Source organism: Callospermophilus lateralis, chromosome 2, assembly GCF_048772815.1.
Source record: "Callospermophilus lateralis isolate mCalLat2 chromosome 2, mCalLat2.hap1, whole genome shotgun sequence".
NCBI lineage: Eukaryota > Metazoa > Chordata > Mammalia > Rodentia > Sciuridae > Callospermophilus > Callospermophilus lateralis.
Window position 1 is genome coordinate 108,844,264 of NC_135306.1, and position 21,258 is coordinate 108,865,521.

General features: G+C 47.7%; 2 protein-coding genes across 6 annotated transcripts; one reads left to right on the top strand and one right to left on the bottom strand.

Annotated features, from left to right (window-relative positions):
* Positions 1 to 1,938: 1,938 nt before the first annotated feature.
* Positions 1,939 to 15,886, bottom strand: C2cd2l (C2CD2 like). 3 transcript variants are annotated; one of them, XM_076846283.1, is made up of 16 exons: positions 15,774 to 15,886; positions 10,310 to 11,333; positions 8,308 to 8,403; positions 7,836 to 7,955; positions 7,566 to 7,676; positions 7,364 to 7,480; positions 7,164 to 7,275; positions 6,938 to 7,046; positions 6,225 to 6,289; positions 6,009 to 6,136; positions 5,738 to 5,912; positions 4,927 to 5,028; positions 4,654 to 4,790; positions 4,281 to 4,566; positions 3,431 to 3,573; positions 2,981 to 3,069 (listed from the first exon to the last, which is right to left on the bottom strand). In XM_076846283.1, the coding sequence occupies exons 2-15, from the start codon at positions 10,661 to 10,663 to the stop codon at positions 3,479 to 3,481; spliced, it is 2,007 nt and encodes a 668-aa protein (XP_076702398.1). In that variant the 5' UTR covers positions 10,664 to 11,333; positions 15,774 to 15,886; the 3' UTR covers positions 2,981 to 3,069; positions 3,431 to 3,478. The 3 variants fall into 3 exon arrangements, with proteins under 3 accessions (XP_076702396.1, XP_076702397.1, XP_076702398.1); XM_076846281.1 differs by lacking the exon at positions 3,431 to 3,573 and having other exon boundaries at positions 1,939 to 3,069; XM_076846282.1 differs by lacking the exon at positions 3,431 to 3,573 and having other exon boundaries at positions 1,940 to 3,069; positions 4,654 to 4,787.
* Positions 15,887 to 16,248: 362 nt separating this feature from the next.
* Dpagt1 (dolichyl-phosphate N-acetylglucosaminephosphotransferase 1) lies at positions 16,249 to 21,042 on the top strand. 3 transcript variants are annotated; one of them, XM_076846284.1, is made up of 9 exons: positions 16,249 to 16,616; positions 16,963 to 17,083; positions 17,244 to 17,457; positions 17,713 to 17,859; positions 18,968 to 19,052; positions 19,504 to 19,692; positions 19,998 to 20,085; positions 20,252 to 20,407; positions 20,486 to 21,042. In XM_076846284.1, exons 1-9 carry the CDS (start codon positions 16,456 to 16,458, stop codon positions 20,549 to 20,551), a joined length of 1,227 nt encoding a protein of 408 aa, XP_076702399.1. In that variant the 5' UTR covers positions 16,249 to 16,455; the 3' UTR covers positions 20,552 to 21,042. The 3 variants fall into 3 exon arrangements, with proteins under 3 accessions (XP_076702399.1, XP_076702400.1, XP_076702401.1); XM_076846285.1 differs by lacking the exon at positions 20,486 to 21,042 and having other exon boundaries at positions 19,998 to 20,093; positions 20,252 to 20,339; XM_076846286.1 differs by lacking the exon at positions 20,486 to 21,042 and having other exon boundaries at positions 19,998 to 20,104; positions 20,252 to 20,336.
* Positions 21,043 to 21,258: the final 216 nt, after the last annotated feature.

The window sequence follows — 21,258 nt, forward strand, 5'->3', positions numbered from 1 at the left end:
TGAAAATGGCTATTAGCTTTATTTTAGCAATTTCATGAAGAAAAAGTTGTTACAGAGCTGTGTGAACTTCAACATAGGTTTCAGAGCAAACTTTCAGTATTGCTCTGGGACCAATCTCTGTTTCTGCAACTTAAAGCAGTGTCGTTGTCTAGCATAGTTTACTTCCACCTCAATCAGCTTCTGTTGAAAACAAGCCACAATTTTGGCTGGATAATCCAGACATATGCTGAGATATGTTTTTTTTTTTTTTTTTTAAATTTTTGTAGTTGTAGATGAACAGAATGCCTTTTTTTGTTTTGTTTTTTGTTTATTTTTATGTGGTACTGAGGATCAACCCCAGTGCCTCACACATGCCAGGCAAGTGCTCGGCCACCGAGCTACAGCCCCAGCCCCTGAGATTTGTTCCTTAAAAGCTGCTACAGGGCTGGGGATGTGGCTCAAGCGGTAGCGCGCTCGCCCGGCCATGCCTGGCATGCGTGTGGCCCGGGTTCGATCCTCAGCACCACATACAAAGATGTTGTGTCCGCCAAAAAAACTAAAAAGTAAATATTAAAAAAATTCTCTCTGTCTCTGACCTCTCTCTTTAAAAAAACAAAAGCTGCTACAAAAAAATTAAAGCATAATTCATTCTCATTAAAAAAGGTGGATCTCTTTTGAAAGTGTGAAATGGATAAAGTTGATGAAATTATATTTCATATTTCTTTTGCCTTTTTGTGGTGCTAGGCAAGTACTCCACCAAGCTACATCCCAGCCCTGCATTAATTTTTAAAATCCCTATATTTGAAATGAGATCAGGATTATCTTCACTATAACAATATGTGACTGCATTGATCTTTGGGTGCTCAGCACCACAAGCTGAGTGTAATTTCCAGTTACCATATATTCAATCCTAGGTCCAGTGGGAATCTGAGATCTGCCCTCCATCAACAAAAGTTTTCCATGATATTATAAGTTCATGGTGTTTGCCTGTCTATCATACTGGTAAACAAACTGCTCCTTGGTAACTACTATAAGTCACATTTATCAGGTTACAGGAAACAGCTTGAAAAATCTCTCTTGAGTTTTCAAGACCTAGATTTAAACATTTTACTATATAAAAATTAACCAAATACTAAATACCTGCACTTCTAAATATCCCATCTTCTGTGACTAAAATGGACAGGAGCATAGGGAATATTAACAATTTCATGCTCTCTACCCAAAGGCACATGGCTTGAACCCTCTGTGGTGCAAGCAAGTCATAGAATGTCAAGGCTAAAGGTAACCTGAATGATTATTCAGATCATCTTTACGTCAGAGATGAGGAAACTGAGATTCAGAAAGGACTAGTGTCCTGTTCAAGGTCACTCAGTGTGTTTGTGGCAGACTCAGTAACAGCTTACCTGGTTTAAGGTCTGTATAAGATCCAGGAATACAGGAACCAGGGACAGAATTTGCTGGTATTGCTAAAACTTGCCCACAATTAGGAATAAGACTTTTTATTATGATGAAACACTTGTAAGACTTCCCCCTCCTCGTTTCTTCTGAGGCAATAGTTGATACTTACTTAGCAATGATGATGTGTAGCAGACTTCTAAGCACTTTACTCATTTTCATCTCACCCACAACTGCTATTACCACAGTCCCCATTTTACAGATGAGAAAACTCAGATTTTATAACTTGCCCAAACTCACATGGGTAATTAGTGGAGCTGGGACTCAAATCCAGGTAGTCTCATTGTAGAGTCCATGCTCTGAACTCTACTATGTCCTGGAGGGAGCAGCCTGCTTGAGAAAAGGGGATGAAGATGCTGGACTAGCTAATAAGACATTTTTGCTGCAACTTCACCCTTCCAGGCCTCTTGCTTCTTCTATCCTCTCTACATGTACCTTTTTCCATGCAGGAACATTTGCCCCATCTCACTAATTGGATCCCTATCTCTCATCTTTCCATTCTTCAATCCAAAGTCTATTTCCTTTTCAAAGGATAAGCAATTGCCCAGATTATAAACTCCAATTTGACTTTAATTTAATAAATTAAATTCCAAGCCATCACACAGCAATGGACGTCATCATCCCCCAACATACAGAGGTGCAGCCGTGCTCTTGCTCCATTCACAGTCTTTAAAACCCCTCAAGCCATCTCTCTGGGGAAGGCTTCCCACCAGGCTCCTGGTTCCCTCCTTCAAACTGAGTCATTGCTCAGGGAGAAATCATCAAGTACAAAAATGGTAATAAAGGGGGAGGGAGGAATGAGGAGCAGGAGGGGAGGCAGGGAGGTAGGGAACCTGCCCCCCATCCCGGGCTCCCGGGCGCTGGCCTGGCTTCCTATGAGCCGCCAATGTCCTCAGAGGCAGACACTGGTGCTGGTCTGAGTAGGGACCTGAGGGAGGTATGGGAACCCTTCCTGGGAATTACCTACCCTCCTGGTACAGAAAAGAAGGGTCACCTAGGAGATGCCTTCTGTCATCTGTTTGCTGAGGGTCCTAGACCACGCATATAAATAGAAAAGAGAATAAATAAGGGAGGAAGGACCTGCTGAGGAACTGAGCACCCTGGAACTCCTCGTGGGGGCCAGTATCAGCAGGGGGCCAAGGCTTCTGAGGAATGTCCACACATGCCAGGACAGAGCCCATCTCTTACTCCCAGCCATGAATGTTCTTCTATGTCCACAGCAATGAATGCCCACTTCTTGAACACTTCCCACTGCAAGTACCCTTCCAACTGGCTCCAAAGCCCAGGCTGGACAGGGTTTCCTGGAACCCGAGGGCTCTCCTGGCCCTGGCACTGGGAATCCAGGAAGGGGTACAGAAGAGGATGTGGGGAATGGACTGAGAGAACTGTTGCCCTCTCCTAGCTCAGGAGGTAAGGAGGGCCCTCAGAGCTGGGGGCTGGGGTTGCCATTGGCCTTGGGTTTGGATTTGAAGGAAAAACGCTTGATAAGGCGGCGAGAAAAGCTGCCAGCCTTCTTTCGGACACTGGGTGTTGCTGTCGTGTTGGAGAGGTCGTCGTGTGATTGGCTCAGACCAGCTTCCTTCTGTCGAGGCCTCCGGCGGAAAATGAGCTTAGTGCCACTGCGCAGGAAACTCACTGTGGGGAAAGAGGGTGTAACTGAGGCAGAGAGAGTGGCATGGGGGGGTGAGGTGAGAGAGACAGAGAAAGGACCAAGGATGGAGGGTCAGAGAATGAGGAACAGAACCAGTGCCCTGGCAGACTTTCTTAGGAAGGTAGAAGCAAACATGTACTTTATCCATCTTGAGGAAGAAATGGTGAGTTCATAGCTATGGTTGCACTTGCCCCTCTGATTCTGGCCCAAAGAGGAATGTCACAGGTCAGCTGCTCTGAGAGGACAGCTTGGAATTGGGCTCTTTCTTATGGAGAGACAAAGGCCATGCAGAAGTGTTCCCCCAATGTCTATAAATCATGAAGAAAAAGGTAGGTTGACACTAACTTATTTACTGCATTCCAGGGTGTGCACAGGAAGTGGTGCATCAAAACTTCAGTGAGGTAAATTCAGGACCAAGAGGACGAAGAAGGTGCTTACACAGCAGGCTTTGGACTTAGGAATCTCATCATCCCAAGAAGTGATGTAGGCTTAAATCATAAACAGATTCATGGTTGATAGGCTCATTGGTCAACAGAGTAATATGTTTCAGGGTAAGCCTTTAAAGTTAGATCTACCAGCCGGGCATGGTGGTGCACGCCTATAATCACAGTGGCTCGGGAGGCTGAGGCAGGAGGATCACAAGTTCAAAGCCAGCCTCAGCAACTTAGCAAGGTGCTAAACAACTCGGTCTCTAAATAAAATATAAAAAAAGGCTGGGGATGTGGCTCAGTGGTTAAGTGCCCCTGAGTTCAATCCCCAGTACAAAAAAAAAAAAAAAAAAAAGATCTACCAGACCAGTCCATGGCCTGTGTTACTGTGAGAGGTATAATCCTTATATTGGCCAGTGTAGAATATCTTATACTCATGGGGTATGGGTAGGTTCAGCACAAAGGGGAAGAATTAAAAACAAACAAACAAACAAAGGCAGGCAGACAGGCCTTTAGACCCAGGAAGGGAAAAAAAAAAATGGAGGTAAAGGGAAATCATTTGGCATCCCTTCCTGTCACCCAAGCCTGTCAGATCCAGGCCAGGAACTGAAGCAACAAGTTCCCTTCTCTCCTCTGGCTTGCCTGCACCTTAGGGAAGGAAGGAGAAGTCAAGTCAGCTGAGCCCCTCATGTCGCTAACTGTTTAGTAGGACCCAGGTCACAATACTGGGTATAAAAGCAGGGGGCATCCTTCCAATATCTTCCCACCTTTGTGATCCTTGAGGCTGCGGGTCTCCAGGGCACCAGTAGACCCTGTTTCTGACTCCACATCATCCACCGATGGCCTCTCAGAAATATCTGAACGAGTTGTCTCATCTGCTTCCTGGACACTCGTGGGACTAGAGAGGGCATCTAGAGGTCCTGGGGATGTGGCTGGTGGGTCAGAAGGAGGTGAAGAGGGACCTCCACTGGTGCCCGCATCTTCCTGCATTGAGGCTTCCAGGGAGGCTGCATAGCCCAGGGATAGTGCCAACTCGTCCTGAGCAATGGGCACCTGGCAGAAGGGATGAGTTTTAATGTGCAGAAGTGACCCATTAGGGCTTTTTCCCTAGCCCAGCTCCTTTCTCTAGAGCCCTGTTACCTTGGAAACCCCAGAGATGATGAGAGTGCTGCGCTTGGTGGGTGTCTTCTTGGCTGCCCGCCCACTGGGCTCAGTCAGCTGGCGAATCGCTGTCTCTGCTACTGGGTCCAAGCCATTGGAAAGGTGACTCTCCCCTGCTGGGTGCCCAGAGAATAGATAATCTGACTTCTCCTGGCATCTTCTTGGACTCAAACTCCTCCTGCCCCACCCAAAGTGGTTTTTGACTATAGTGCATCAGTGCCCAGCAGTCACACATGCCCATTCCCCACTCACGGCTACTGCTGTGGGAGGCATTGTTGGGGCCGCTGCTCTCACTCAGCACAGTTGTCGTCTTCTCAGTCACCTCCACCTTGGACGGGGAGCGGGAAGGGGAGTCTGGTGGGTGGGGGAGGGTCAGTGAGCTGGGAGGTGCTTTAGAGTGGCCCCCCTACTATCTTTGTCAAGATGCAGACTTTGGTTGACTCAGAGGTAAGAATGATTAAGGGATGATTAATCACTAGGGTGATTAAGAAGATGCTAAGGGGACAATAAGATACCACAGGAACCAAAGGGAGTGAGGAAAGTGCCATAGGGCCCATTTAAGAGTTTGAGCAGATGTCATAAAAATATGGAGAGTGTACAGAGGAGGTACAGGGGCTCCTGGAGGTAGGGGAACTGCCATGGACTCCTAAAGATGAAAGAAGTATGATTGAGGGCCACTGAGGGAGGAATGCCACAGAGGCTACTAGGTGTGTTGGAGGGTCTCCAGGGTGTTAGAAAGTTCAAAGTGAAGGAAAGGACAATTAGTCAGTTGGGACTGGAGTCAGAGAAGGAAAGAGACCCATGAAAAGACAGAAGGGAATGTGGACAGGTAGAAGAGCAAGAGTCCTGTATGAGGGGTTGGTAGATACAGAAAGATCTGAGGGTGAGAGGAGTAGCTGGAGAAATGGAGGGATGTAAGGAAAAGTGTGAGAGAGATCATGAGGAAGAAGTGGCAGGATGAGAGCAGAATGCCAAGAAACATGGTTCTCTTTCCCTGTTCTGCCATGGGTTTACAGTATATAGCCCCTGGCTAGAGCTGGGCTTCTAAGCTCCTCCTCTTTACCTAATTTGCCCTCTACACGGGGCCGGGACTGGACAGTGGTAACAGTGGTGACAATGGTGCCATCAGGCATGATGGTCCGATCCAGCTCAATCTTCTTGGTAGGTGTGATGCTGGGGCGTGGAGTGGAGGGAGTAGGTGTGCCCAGGTTCCCAGGGGAGCCTTCCTCATACTGCAGCTGCCAAGGGGTGGGAGGGCAAGGTGTCAGGGCCTCAGAGTCCACCCAGGCCCTGTGACCACCCATTCCCCTCCCCCCAAGGGATCAGCTTCTCACCTCTGCTGCCATGGTGGCTGCTGGGCCCAGGGCTTTCCCTGGCCCTGGGGTGAGTGGGCACACCTGTCTTCGAGATAGTGGTCTGGAGGGGGGGCCCACAGACAGTGTGGCCTGGCCCAGGAGCTCAGCTGGGGACAGGGGTGGCACTGTGAGCTGGACCCATGACCAGGCCCTACTCAGTACCCACCCAGAGTGCCCCTTTTGCCCCACACTCACTGTCTCCACAGTTGCCACTCCTTAGCACTTTGAGGGTCAGCTCCCGGCTCTGGGGGCCTAGATCCCTATGGGCCAAGACATACCAGGGAGGGGGAAGATTAGTATACTGAACCCACTCTTGGATCCATCACAGGCCAGAGGCAGAAAGATAGATACATAAATTAGAGTACTGGAGCTCTGATCAGATTATCCTATTCTTCAATTCTTCCATCTTCCCAAGAGAATGGGGCAGAGCCTGAGCGTAGATAGCTCTCTTTAGGCAGGCATTCAAATGCTCCAGCCCTACTCTACCCTGACTAGCTGATCACTCAATCCCAAACCACCCTCTTCCATTTGCTCAAGCTGTTCCTTCTGCCAAGAATACTTTCACACTCTGTTACTCCATGCCACCTCCTCCATGAAGCCTACTCCGATCCTTATTCCACTATGAGAATTACCTCCCCACCCCATGAGGTGTGAATCTCATTGGCATGCTTGTACTATCTTTTCTATGTACATCTGTCACTGCCTCAAGCCTGTGATTAACCTAGGGGTTGGGGCTATATCTTGGTCATGTCTATATCCCCAGGACCTAGGTTAGGGCCTGGAATATGATAGAGGCTCACACCAAAGTCTACTGAATGCAGAACTGATTCATGCCAGAGCTATGCTAGAAGGGTTTCATCCTCAGTCTGCCCATGGGAGCAGGGGTTGGGGGTGGGGTCATTCCTTACAGAGCCAGGTCCTCTGTCCATTCCACCTCAGGACCAGCCCTCATAGGCTTGGTCCATTTCTGTTGCATGGGGTTGTCAAGCTCAGCTACACAGCACAGTTCCTCATTGCCTGTGAGTAACCAGAAGTTGGAAGATGCTCAGACCAAATATGGGAAGCTATGGCAGAATGACAGGGAGTACCTGTGACCATGGCCTTGGCAGTCCTCTAGCTGCTTCTACCTCTCACCTCTCAGTTCACTTCCTAGATGAAATGCTCGAAGCTGCCGTAGGAATAACCGGGTGGGTCTGATGATGGATGGCTGAGCCTGGGGCATCACGAGTGGCTTCTCACTGGGTACCTAAAAGGAGGTAAAAAGAGTAATAATCCTGATATAGTGCCCTGGGGATAGGGTGCATGCAAACCTTTTTCTTTGGGTTTCTACTCACCAGGCCTCCAGCAGCAGAGCAAGCCCTGAGGTTGACCATCATGGCTGGCTGTGTGCTGACTATGGCATCCTTGATCAGTTCCTCAATTGTTGAGAGCTCTAGTTGCTCCTCACCTCTCTGCAGAAAGGAGAATGAAGAGTTGGAGTTCCTGCTCTGCCTGCCTCGCTGTTCTGCCTATTCTCTTCCAGTCTTCTCTTCTTACCTCCCTGGCCTGCAGCTTGGGAAGCACCATCAGGCTGAGATCTGGGCGATCAGTGAAGGCCCAGGACACTAGCAGCCCCTCACCAGGGATTTCCTCCAGGTTGACTTCCAACTAGGAACAGGGACAAAGAGATTGGATTGACTTGCCCCACTCCCAATTCTCCAGGACCCTCCCTTGACAAATTCTACCCCAGAGAGGAACCAAACAGAAAATGCTGGGCCAATTGAACTGTTCCCCCGATCCAACTCAGTTGCCCATGTTTCTATCCACCTGTGTTGGTGGCAGTGTCAGAGTGACGTGGTAGGTCTCCATGGAAACGGCAGCTGGAGACTGCTGGGTCACAGAGACTGGGAACCGCACCTCCTCAGCAAAGAGCTGGCAGCGCAGCACCTGAGACAGGTGAGGCAGGGTCAGGCATGGAGGCAGGGCGCTCACCCTGCTGTGCCCTGCCCTGTGATGGTTCAGCAGACCCTTTCCATCTCCCTTGGGGCTTCACCTCTTTGGAGCCATAAGCACCTAAATGAATCAGACAAAAGCCAGACTCCTTTCCCCAGAAAAATACAGATATATACACACATACAACATTTTGCCCATAACTTTAATGGAATTCTCTGACCTCATGAAACCAATCCTTAGATTATTAAAGCATCCACAGATTCTCTAGGTTAAGAACCCTCAGACTAAAGGGAATCCTTGGGGTCAACCCTGCTTAGGCCCCAAAGAGGGGATTGCCATCCCTTACCATGGTACGCTCTGATTGGTCTACGCAGGTCACATGACTAATGCTGGTTCTGGGTGAGAGTTGGGGCACCTCCTCAAAGGCGATTTGGATGGAGCTCTGAGGAAGTAATGTGGGCACAGGATCAGTTCTCTGGAGCTACCCCCACATGGCTGGCCTGCTTAGTTGCTGGCTGGGTCCAGGCACTGCGGATGCCTCAGCTGCAGGCTGGCTTCTGGCCTCACCTTGGCTCAGAGTTTCAGGACAAGAGGTATTTCCCTCAAGACCCACCTCTCTAGGGGATTGCAACTGCTAGAGGCTGGTGAGAACTGCAAAGTTAGACTACTCCTGAGACTAGATAGCTTTAGACTGCAGATCCTGGATGCCTTCTGGAATACCAGGAGCCTCCCTTCTCTCCCTCATCATATATCCAAAAAGAGGTGTACATAGGAAAAAAATAAAGTATATTTTCAACAATATTATATAATAGCTGGGCAGAGAGAGACAGAACTGAGCTAAGGGTGAAAACAGTGGGGTCACTTATTGCAAGATAAGAGCTGGAGAAATGAGGCCAGGCCTTCAATAGGATGTGAAAGCTCAAGAGTATGACTCTATCTATATTCTTAGGAATGAAGAACTGCTCAGCATGGCCTTGGAAACTTCACCAGAGGTACTGGGAAAAGAAGCAAGTTCAGAGGGCTCAAATGTCCAGGGTCCTAGCTAATTCCTCAAGAGAGACAGCAGGATAGTATTAGAGCAGAAAGCTCCTTAGCTTAGGTCTTGAAAGAGCTCTTCCCTAATTCAACCACAGCTGTGAAGAGCAGGATGGGAAGAACTAAGAGGCACAGAATAGGCGCCAATTCTTTCTTGAGTCTTGAGGTGGAAGAAACAAATCTGCAGGGTTCACATGCCTGGCAAAACCAAGGGAAGCCAATTTCTCTGCTCTGATAGCTCTCATCTTCAAAGACCAGGCCAAGGCAGACAGGGAGATGGATGCTTGGAACCTCAATCTCCCCACCCCCTGCAAGGGAGGCCAATGTCCAGCTGAGTCAGCTGTCCTAGGGAGTTGATTCTGACCCAGGGACAAGGTGCATGAAGAGGGATGGGTTCAAGGTATAAACTGACAGATATCACTTGGCTTTCAGCTGGCCAGCTGGGAAAAGGAAACAGCGCAACTTGTGGCCACTTCTGTTTCTGGGCATTTGGGGAGCTAGTAGGGCAAAACCTCTAGACTTGAGTCTGGAAATGGAGACCCCTCTGAGCAAGACACCGATAGACTGTGAAGGCAAGGAGAGGTTGCTGGGCCAGGATGGGAGAGGGCCCAGAAGAGGGAGACCTCTGCCTTCCACCTAACCTTGGTCTCATGATCATGCTTCCTGCCCCACTTCCTGGGAGGCCAGATGCCCATGGTGCAATAGGAGGAAGTAGGCTGGGCTGGGTAGTGACTGACCCTCAAGAGGCAACTCCAAGTTCATTTATTGGAAAGGATGGATTTCCAATCTGCTCTTTCCTGGATATTTTCCCCCTCAACAAATACACTGCAGATCAGCATTGAGGAAAAGGATATGTTTGTGGCAGTGAAATTACTGATAAGCATGGGGGTAATTCATGTTCCTTGTGAATGTCCCTGGCCACATCAAGGATTTGGAGCATGAAATGTTAACTGGGTGTGGTGGCATGAGGACCAGGCAAATTCCTCCAGCAGGTGCACCTATCTCCCCTTGCCCAACCAGCACTCAGACTAGGCGGAAGTGCCCTCAGGCAGAGGGATTAGCGTTGCTATGAGAACGGTAACTTGTGCCTGTGTTTGGAGCCAGAGAGTACCTAGCCCACAAAAATAGATTTGGGACATAACTGGATTTTTACAACCCCCACCCATCCTCACCTGCACCATTTGAACTGGGAGGGAAAAGAAGTCATGGGGTTCCCCAGTTGATTCCCCGCCCCCATCTCTCCCTCCTAGTATGAGCAGTCCCTCTACTGGAAGGAAAAGCTAAAGGGACCTCAGGGGTTCCGTCCAACTCACCCCGTCCCTGCAGGCCTGCTCATTCAGCGCTCGCACCCAAGCCCGCTGCCAGTTCTCCCGGAAAGACTTGAAGGCAAAGAGCGACGCCAGGAGGCCCCGGACTCCTGGTTCCTCCGGGGCGCCGGCCCGAGTAGCCCGAAGCCGCAGCAGCGAGCGCCACACGCCCAGCTCACGCAAGGAACCCCCCGGCTCCGTGGCTAAGGCGGTTCCCGAGCCCCGGCCCCTCCGGGCCCGCGCCAGCCATAAACCCCGGGCATATTGCAGCAGCCAGCCAAACACCGTGAGCAGTGAGGCTGCGAAGAGGAAAAGCAGGGCCGCCCAGCCCACGTCCTGCTGCCCCCAGCCCAGAGCCATGCTCTGCGCCGGCTCGGGTCCCGGTCCCGGCGGGCTCAGCCGCTGCCCCGGGGGAGCATGGCCCGGGCGGGCCGCGGGGCGGGGGCGGGCTCCCCCGGGGCTGGGCGCGCGGGCTCGGGGGCTCTGTTGAGCAGAGTGCCAGGAGCTGGTGGGAGCCACAGATCGAGAAGAGGTCCTCAGGGGTCGCGACGCAGGGGTCCTCTCTGTTGCCCGGGTCCCTTGTCGCTAGGTCCTGCAGTCCAACCTGGACTAGTAGCGGGCCAGCGCCCGACTCCTCCCACCGCGCGGGCCCCGCCGGACCCGGGCGGGGACTGATCTGCGGAGACTACGGGGCTCGCGGACCGGCACCGGCTCCTGGAGGTCTGCGTGCGCAGAGCTGACACTGACAACACGGCCGGCGCCCCGCCCCCACCCGCCCTTAAAGGAGCCGCACCCCGCGCGGGGCGGGGCCGGCCAGCCTGGCGCTCAGAGCTGGAGTAGGGCGGGAGGATGAGCAGCGAGCAAAGCGGGTTCCTGGCTTGAAAAATAGGCAGGTTCTTTGACCGCCTCCACCCCATCTTGCGGTCGGGATGCACCCCTTCATCCCAGCTCAAGGCAAGAGTAACTTCACTTATCTGAGACGCCGCCTCCGTCTTCCCCTACTCATCTTAGATTTCTTCAAGTTAGGCGCCTGTGGGGTTAAGAAGGCGGTGACCCCTGTGGAAACCACTGCCCCCTTCTCCCAACACCCCCAGGCTCAGCAGCTTCTAGGTTCCCATTCCCTGACTGAAGCTAGGCCCAGGGTAGAGAGGCTTAGGGCATCCCTCTCAGAAAGAAGTGCCTGGCAGGGTTCCTGTTGATATGACAGAAACCGGAACCTGAACCTGGTAAAGGTTGAGAATAGAACATGGAGCCTTGAATTCCTTCCATCACCCACCAACCTCCTTTCCCTTGGAGCTAGGACCTAGGAAGATCACCAATTAAACCTCCTCATCCTCGTGTGGGTTTGTTCTGGAGATATTTCCTGAGCCCTAGGATGCATCTGTTTTTAAAAATAATATATTTCCATAGTAACAGCTCCTGCCTATGGAGCACATGTAGAGAGGGTGGTAATGAGAAGGGAGCTGGTAATGTAGCACTGGACTATCAATAGATTTGGCCAGAAGACTATACCATCCAAATATGTAGGTGATATCCCACAGATGCAGTAGTGCAGGCTTGTAGAGCTGGCTACTCAGGAGGCAGAGATGGGAGCAGCATTTCAACCCAGGAGTTGGGAAAAAAAAAGTAGGAGTTCAAGGACAACACAGTGGTGAGAGCTTCAAAGACAAATCCTCCCCCCCCCAAAAAAAAAAAAACCCAAAGCCCCAAATATGTGATATCCCAACAAGTTTCCCCCAAAATGGTGTTGTAGGTATATTGTTCAATCTCTGGTCTCAGAACCTACCCTTTTCCTAGTTTTAGAAAGTATTCCATCCCTATAGGTTTGGGGCTTATCTGCTTTCTGGGGAAAGAAAAACCTACAGAAGAATTCAAAGGCATTCCTATGCCCCAAGAGCCCCTTCTTACACATATGGGAAGGTCTCTGGCACATAGTGCCTTCCAGAGAGGTAGAAAGGAAGGTGTTAAATATCTTCCAAATCCATTTGGTTGTCTAAAGAATGAGTACAGGAGAATAACCAACACCTTCTAAACCATGGGTTTTAAGGCTAGGAAGGACCTGGCAGGTTGGCAGCAGGGTCATGTGAGGCAGAGAAGAGTCTGAGGTATCTTTAAATTCCAGGGTAAGGAGTAATGGGGAGAAGTGGGTGATGAGGTAATCTTGCTATGGCCCTGCTCACACAATATCACCAAACTCCAAAAACAATGGGGATTCCTAGAGTTTCCATTTCTAGTATCAGGGGAGCAGAAGATGTGAAATCAAGGGAGGAAAAGCTCAGATCCAGAACCCACGAGGGAGTGTTGAGTGGGCAGAGCAATCAGGATTAGAGGAGAAGACTTTGCAGGAAGTGTCCACATGCAAAAGACCCTCTTCTACCAAGAATCCTTCTTTAGGAAAATTTGGACCTCCCAAGGATCTCAGTTCTCTGAGTTCAGATTCATTTCCTCAACTCCTCCACTAGGTGCTTGGTCCTATGCTGCCAGATGTGCTTCCAAATTCAGTCTTACATGAATTAGTTAGACCTCAAGCAACCATTTCATTTTGCATTACAGTCTAGCTGGTTGTTTAAATGTTTGTTTTTTCTGTTCATCAGGAAATTGCTTAAGAGTGAGGACCATGTCTTACTCATCTCTCTTCCCTCATGTTCAATCAAGGTACTTGAAATATGCCAAAGTTCTCCTTGGGGGAAGCAATTGCATTTATATCACTTTGTGTTCCCTATTTTACTTAAAGAGTTTCCTATGTATATAAGTAAGGATTTTCAAATTGCTTGTAATTTTAAGAAATGTAGGGCTGGGGATGTGGCTCAATCGGTAGCGCGCTCGCCAGGCATGCGTGCGGCCTGGGTTCGATCCTCAGCACCACATACAAACAAAAATGTTGTGTCTGTCGAAAACTAAAAAAAAAAAAAAAAAAAAAAAAATACTAAAAAAATTCTCTCTCTTTAAAAAAAAAAAGAAATGTAACAGAAAATATTCCAATATATATGAAAACACTAAGAATTTCTGTATTTCCATCTTTGGAATGGAATGGGAGCTCCTAGGGCTTGCTTTCAACTAAGGACTTTTGCTAGCTGGACTGATAGGGGAGGGGTAAAAAGACACAGTGCCAGAGGCAGTGGCGCATGCCTGCAATCCCACTACTTGAGGCTAAGGTAGAAGGATCACAAATTCATGATAAGCCTAGGCAACTTAGTGAGACCCTGTCTCAAAATAAGAAAATAAGAAGGGCTGGGGATATAGGTCAGTGTTAGAGCAACTCTGCATTCAATTCCAGTATTGTGAAATGGCAGGGGGCAAGGAGCAACTCAGCTGCCTGGACAGAGGTACAATTAGGGTCCTATAACTGTCACAGTCCTGGACTATCAATAGCAGTCTCATGGTCTTTTTAAATACTGTGAAATATTTTCAGTAAAAGTTTATTCTGGAAATGAACTTAATAATGGATTGGAGTGGGCACAGTGGGGGAACATCTGTAATTCCAGTGACTTGGGAGGCTGAAGCAGGAGGATCACAAGTTCAAGGCTGGCCCCAGCAATTTAGCAGGACCCTGTCTCAGTAAATAAAAGGGGCTGAGTATGGTGGTGCATGTTTGTAATCCCATCAACTTTCGGGAGGCTGAGGCAGAAGGAGCGAAAGTTCAAAGCCATCCTCAGCAACTTAAGGAGGCCCTAAGCAACTAAGCAAGACACTTTTTCAAAACAAAATATAAAAAAGGGTTTGGGATGTGGCTGGGTAGTTGAGCCCTTGGTTCAATCCCCAGTAACAATAAAATAGAATAAAAAGGACTAGGGAGGTAGCTCAAGGGTAAAGAGCCTCTGAGTTCAATCTCTCATACCGGCCCCCCCACCAAAAAAAAAAAAAAAAGTGGATTGGTTTTACTTACTTGGAGCTCAGGGCTGCTCAGAAGAAAATGTACATTGTAGACATTGCCTGCTCAGCCCAAGACCAGTAACAACTCAGATGATTTATAAATCCTAATGACTGTTTTTCAGCATTCAGCTACTGCTTTGAACTTTTACTAGAAAAGGCCCAAATTTTCAAGTGAGTCATATGTTTGTTTCTCTCTCTGATTAGTCTGATAATCAATTGGGCATTTACCATTATGGGAACAAAATTATTCAAATTATATGACAAATATCTAGGTAACCATTTTCTGATGGTAACATATATATATGGATGATGAATCCTTGGTGTATTGTCCTCTTATTCAAGGGGATGGATGGGATGATGATTTTTGGAGAAGAGTAAAGAGATTTTAGGGCTTAAGCCAGGTGGGAAGGAAAATTTATGAGGATTGGCCTTCTAACAATATAATAATAAAATAGATACAGATTATATCTCAGACCTCCAGGGAGTCTCAGCCGGCTAGGCTTCTGATCAACAAGATAACTGAGTGGTGCCTTCTCTGGGGATCACTCAAGCTCCTCCTTTCCACCTGCTCCTAGCATCTCACTCTCACTCTCCCATGTGGAAGAAAGGATTTTCTACTCTTACCACTTACTGAAATCTTTTGAGAAAATTCTCTTCTTTAAGGCCCTCTCACTTTCTCTGGTCACAACCTGTTGCACCCTCCATGTGCACCAATTACTCTCTATTCATCTTCCAGATACAGATACATGTGATGATGCCTTGTACACACATATCCTTGTGTCCTTAGCCCCATGGGGACACCCTGTGGAAAGGAAAACACTTGCCTCCAGAGACTTTGCACGCACAAACACAGAAAAACAAAATCTGATGGAATATTATCCAGTAAATTAGTGGGAGTATATGTGTATGTATTTAATACATTTTGTTGTTGTTGTTGTTGTTAATTATAGCCACCTTCAAGTAGAAAGGGCAGTTTATACCTGATATGAGAGAAAGGAAAGATTGTCTTTGGCCTAAAAAGAGGCAGTCCTATCCTGACAACTAAAGTATGACATATTGGAAAGGATGGACAAAGTATGAGACTATTTGAGTCATCTCTTAATTCCAGGTTGTGATTTCCTGTCTGAAGAATGGAAGTAATTTGCTTGTGGGGTGTGTGTGTGTAAGAGAATGAAAGTGCAGGTGAACTGTTAATTGCAGGAGAAAAGTGTCAAACAAAAGTACAGCAATGTGGAGAAAGAAACCTGACTAGGAGGAAATGCGCAGGCTCACAAGAAGCCAGGTGGGATCTGGTTCTCCTGTCTCCTTAGTCCTTTCCGATGCCTAGGCCTCCATCTGCTTGTTCTGGGAACTTGGCACAATGCAGTGATCCAAGAGTCCCGAGTTAAATTCAAGACCTAAAGGCACTCCAGTTCCTTCAGTAGTGAGGTGCCACACGGGGTTGCCGGGCAACGAACTGTTACAGTGGGGGCCGGAGGTGGGTGGGATGTTGAGGGAAAAGTACAGAGTGGGAGGGGCTTTTCAAAAGTCTACGCTTTAGAATTTACATCATCCTTCTAAATTGCAGCTGCGCTTATGGAAACCGAGTTGTGTTTACCTTGACTTCGACTATGTTGACAACAGGTTATTTGACCAATAGGTGAGGTTCCACACCCTCGTTCCTCCCGCTCGTCCCCCGGCTTCCAGTAGCCATCTTCCTGGCTCCAAGGCATCCCGGATTAAGCGCCGGGTACTGGCCCTTTAAACGTGACCTGCGGGGGCGACCTAGCCAAAACTGACGTGGAGAGAGTGTGAGTAGTGTCGAACACGTGGTACAATGAAGGCGTTCATTTTGGAACCGGGCAGGGGGCATTTCCGCCCTGGGATGTACATCTTTAATATAGTATTAGGAGAGTATCCGCTCTTACTTGTCTTTCTTTAATCGTTTCTCCACTACTTTTGTCATGACTCTACTCTGGAACAAAAGTGTAGTTTAAATTAACACTTCTGTTCCCTCGCTAGTGCCCGTATTAAAAATGGCGTCGCTTCCTTCCGTGTTGATAGTTCTTTTGCAATCAAGATCCGGGCGGAAACTCTGGATGGGCAGGTGCAGCCGGGCAGAGCCGAGGTTGCTTTGTAAAGCTTTCTGGGGATCCCGAGGGCGGGTCAAATAAGAGTTGTTGGGTTTTGCTGCGGCTGACTCTGCTTGTGAGGAGCGGCCAATGCTGAGGCCTCAGGGCTACTGCCTAGCTTGCCAGTTAGCTGAGTAGGCAGCGGAGCGGTGCCCCTAGCGGGTTAACATGTGGGCCTTTCCGGACTTGCCTGTGCCGCTGCTGGTGAATTTGATCGGCTCGTTGTTGGGATTTGTGGCTACACTCACCCTCATCCCAGCCTTCCATGGCCACTTTATCGCCGCGCGCCTCTGTGGCCAAGACCTCAACAAAACCACTCGGCAGCAGATGTGAGCGGCGGCACACGGTGTCCCGGGCAGGGGATCGGGCGGGCGAGTAGGGGATCTGGTGGGTAGGCAGGGGCGAAGACTGAGGTGCTTGACTTTGCACGCGACCGAGAGCTAACCAAGGAACCCTGGAAAGAGGGAGGTGTTAGAAAGAACTGGTTAGCCTGGGGAAAGGATGGATGGGTGTGTCAGGAACTCCAGCAGCGGTGCCCTCCTCAGCCCCGCCCCGCCAAAGAACTGAGAAGAAGACCATTATGGGTTTCTGTAACATCTGCACTAGTAAGTGACCACGCCCCCTTTCTTCCCCCCCCCCCCCCCCCTTCACTGAACCCTTGCTGCTGGACCTCAGCCCAGAATCCCAGGGAGTGATCAGTGGTGCAGTTTTCCTTATCATCCTCTTCTGCTTCATCCCTTTTCCTTTCCTGAATTGCTTTGTGGAGGAGCAATGTAAGGCATTCCCCCATCATGAAGTAAGTGAGTTAATGGGAGTCACTGGCTGGAGCCTGGGAGGTGAAAGAGTTGGGGTTATTTGGACTGGGGTAAGGGGGCTGAGGAACGAATTGAAAAGACGGGACTTCTTGTTAGGAGGGCGGGTAGTGTTGCATTATAACATTTATGAGCCTCCCCCAGTTTGTGGCCCTGATAGGTGCCCTTCTTGCCATCTGCTGCATGATTTTCTTGGGCTTTGCTGATGATGTACTCAATCTGCGCTGGCGCCATAAGCTACTGCTGCCCACAGCTGCCTCACTACCTCTCCTCATGGTATATTTTACCAACTTTGGCAACACAACCATTGTGGTACCCAAGCCCTTCCGACCAATTCTTGGCCTGCATCTGGACTTAGGTGAGTAGCACTATCAATACTGCACCTGTGGCATCCTACTTCATACCCTTCATTGCTGTGAGATATCCAACACAGCACACTTCCTAGTTCTCCACATTCTCCTCTAAGTATTCCTGTTCTTCCCCTGTTTACTCAGATCCTTTTTGGTGACTCTTTATCCTATGATGTGTTTTCATTACTTTTCTCAAAAGAATATCCTTAAATCTTCCCTCCCTAGGTGGTATTAACTTCTTTTCATACTATGTCTCCCCCCAGGGATCCTTTACTATGTCTACATGGGGCTGCTGGCAGTGTTCTGTACCAATGCCATCAATATCCTAGCAGGGATTAATGGCCTAGAGGCTGGCCAGTCTCTAGTTATCTCTGCTTCCATCATTGTCTTCAACCTGGTGGAGCTGGAAGGTAGGTGGGATTGGGATAGGGAGAAAGAGAAGTCTGAGTATTAAGGAAGTTGTCTTATTTATGGCTTTAGGGAATTCAGGAGGAAAAAAGAAACAATATGTGAGTAATTATAAAAGATAATGGAGACTATTTACTTTGTAAATAACAATAGAGAGTTATCAAATTTGAGAAAGAAAAATAGCTCTGTCATTTATAGCTGGAGTGGCACAAATAGCAAGGCTGTATCTTCTATTGTACAGAAACAGTTTCACAGACCCCAGCATCAAAATCACTCTCTGACCATGATGGAACACAGCAAAAACCAGACTCTTCCCTCACAATCATTTCTGAGCACAGACAAACCATGAGATACCCACAAAAATGACCAAGAACCCCTCTTAGCATGAGAGATCCTGGCTTCTTTCCAGTAACAATGGTTCCTCCTGCTTTTTAGGTTTAAAAAATATATATCTATATATATATATATAAAATATGATATATATAATTATATATACTAATTATATATTAAGATGCTTAATCATAGAATTAGCACAATTCTTATTTCCTTCTACCTCCCCCAGAATTATCTAAAATGAATCCTATAAAAAGCCTCTCCTAATACCCCACCAGAATGAAATTCTATGTTTCCCTATGGTGTGTAGTCTCTATAATCACCCTTTTTATGTTAGTAAACCCAATTTTGACTATCAATGTGTTTCTGGTAGTCTTTGACAGATGGATATCAACAAGTACTTATTAATGTTAAATACTTTTAAAACATGTTATTTAAATCTTGAAACCATTCTGTAACAGGTGTTATCATTTGTCCTATCTTACAGATGAGGAAAGTCACTTATGTGACATGGAAGATCACATAGCTAGGAAGTAAAGCTGGTGTTCAAATTGAAGTCAGAATGACTAAACCAAATTTAAGACATTAACCAGTTTTTGATTGCTTCCATAAAATGGTAGAACACTTGAAATTGCCTGGTGACCTAAAAGGGGGTAATAGGTTCTTAAAAGTGACTTGGGTGAGCTGGATGATATAGCTGGGAATACAAACAAAAATAGGATGAGAGCACACAGAAAAGTATGGGTATTCACTTTTCCTTTTTCCTTGCTTCCAAAGGTGATTATCGAGATGATCATGTATTTTCCCTCTACTTCATGATACCCTTTTTTTTCACCACCTTGGGATTATTCTATCATAACTGGTAAGTAGCCTGGTGGATAAGGAAGACAACTATCTGAACACCTGGCAAAGATAGTCCTGATAACAACCTAGCTCTTAATGGAGAGGCTAAATCTATGCATACCTTCATTGACTGTTTTCTGGGTCTTCAGATAGTAGCATTCTGTCACTTTTCCCCGTGTTGCTTAAAAAGCTGTGGCTTTGGCACATGCCAGTCAAGTACTCTACCACTGAGCTACACAGCCTGATAGTATTCTGAAATTATTCTCTGCTGAGTATAAGTTGGGGATGTATGCTATGGAGCCCCCAGGAATAGATGAATTCAGGGCCTTGGGTCTTGTAGAGTGGCTGTGACAACTATAGCCTCCTCTCAAAACTAGGGTCAGGGTGAGCTCACTGCTGAGAGTGTGTGATGTGGGAGAGAGTATTGGTAATGTCTCTTGCCACTGGTTCAGATGTTCTTTCCTACACAGGTATCCATCACGAGTATTTGTGGGAGATACCTTCTGCTACTTTGCTGGCATGACCTTTGCCGTGGTGGGCATCTTGGGACACTTCAGCAAGACCATGCTACTCTTCTTCATGCCACAGGTGTTCAACTTCCTCTATTCACTGCCTCAGCTCCTGCATATCATCCCCTGCCCTCGTCACCGTATACCCAGGTAGCCACTTTGGGGCATCATAGCTTTTCACTTGGGATATCTAAAGCCAGCCTATATATTTGCTTTGTAGGCTCCAAGGAAGAGCTAACTCTTCCCTTGTAGGTAGCCATTTATAATTTACAAAGCATATTTACTTGCATCATTTCATTTAAAGTTCATTGCAGTTCTGATCATACAGCAGAGCCAGAAATAGATCTCAAGTTGTTTGATTCCACATTCAGTGCTTTTCCTAGTAATTAACTACAGGGAGGAGAGAGGTCTTTGACTAGAGGGCCGATCACATGAATCTGTCTTCCCCCCTGCAGACTCAATACCAAAACAGGCAAACTGGAGATGAGCTATTCCAAGTTCAAGACCAAGAGACTTTCTTTCTTGGGCACCTTTATTTTAAAGGTAACAAGGTAACAAGGAGGTAAGGCCCCAGGCCACCATTCTGAACTCAGGAAATGGGGATCCTAGGTCTACATCAGATCCAAGGGGAGGCTGGTAGTATTAAGTAGATCCCCATTCCTGAAACGTAGGTATTAGCTGAACTTCTCTTCACCTCTGGTCCCTCCAGGTAGCAGAAAGCCTCAGGCTAGTCACAGTGCGCCAGAGTGAGAATGAGGATGGTGCCTTTACTGAGTGTAACAACATGACTCTCATCAACTTGCTACTTAAAATCTTTGGGCCCATACATGAGAGAAACCTCACATTGCTCCTGCTACTGCTGCAGGTGAGATTGAGGGTGGAGTTTATACCTCTTTGTCTCCTGTTCTCCGTGGTTCTTATTCTAGTCCATTTCTCCTTGCAGATCCTGGGCAGTGCTATCACTTTCTCCATTCGATACCAGCTTGTCCGACTCTTCTATGATGTTTGAGTTCCCTGAAGATTGCCCTTTACTATGGCACGGTCTCCAGGGTCCTAACCTGGGTCAATCTTGTGTCCAAGACTGCCTCCAGGCCCAGGCCTCTCCCACTGTTCACTATACTCCAGATTTTGTTGTTGCGTTTTCCTTCACCAGTTATTATCGACTTTCTGGGCCTTTCTAGCCTTCCAATGATATTAATTGGACTTTGGTTATGGTTTTCTTCATCTTGCCACTTTCCCTTTCCATCTGATCTTTGAGCCTCCTAAGGTGGGATGCAGCAACTATAATGCAGATACTTATAGTTTAACATTCAGAGTCCTGACTCAAGGAATATGCTGGGCTTCCAGATAGAATACCAGTCGGTCTCCAATTCCCTAGCTGACTATTTTGGCTGCTGAGGAAGGGCCACTACACAGACATTGATACTTTAAATTAAGTGTTCTGATTAGTAAGGTGGGGGCAGATGCTCTCACTGGTGACAATAAAGAGTTGATTTTTTTTCTTGTTGTTCCTTGTAGGTATATTTCCTCTATGAGCAGACTAGGAGAGATTGGGAGAGTTTGGAGGTACCTCTTCCAAGAGAATGCCTATCTCTGACACTTTCTAGCAAGCAGTAAACAGAACTGAGCCCAAACAGAACATGTTGAATAAATATTGAAACACACTTAAGGTGAGATGGAGGTTTTGTGTTCTGGCATAGGATGGAACTTTCAAGA

Excerpts from the sequence above, each read along its gene's own strand:
- C2cd2l (XM_076846281.1), bottom strand. The coding sequence starts at position 10,663 with ATGGCTCTGGGCTGGGGGCAGCAGGACGTGGGCTGGGCGGCCCTGCTT. Across the intron at positions 8,404-10,309 it reads AGCAGGCCTGCAGGGACGGG|AGCTCCATCCAAATCGCCTT; the intron begins GTGAGTTGGACG and ends TTACTTCCTCAG. Across the intron at positions 7,481-7,565 it reads CCAAGCTGCAGGCCAGGGAG|AGAGGTGAGGAGCAACTAGA; the intron begins GTAAGAAGAGAA and ends TCCTTTCTGCAG.
- Dpagt1 (XM_076846284.1), top strand. The coding sequence starts at position 16,456 with ATGTGGGCCTTTCCGGACTTGCCTGTGCCGCTGCTGGTGAATTTGATC. Across the intron at positions 17,084-17,243 it reads AGGCATTCCCCCATCATGAA|TTTGTGGCCCTGATAGGTGC; the intron begins GTAAGTGAGTTA and ends AGCCTCCCCCAG. Across the intron at positions 19,693-19,997 it reads CCTCGTCACCGTATACCCAG|ACTCAATACCAAAACAGGCA; the intron begins GTAGCCACTTTG and ends TCCCCCCTGCAG.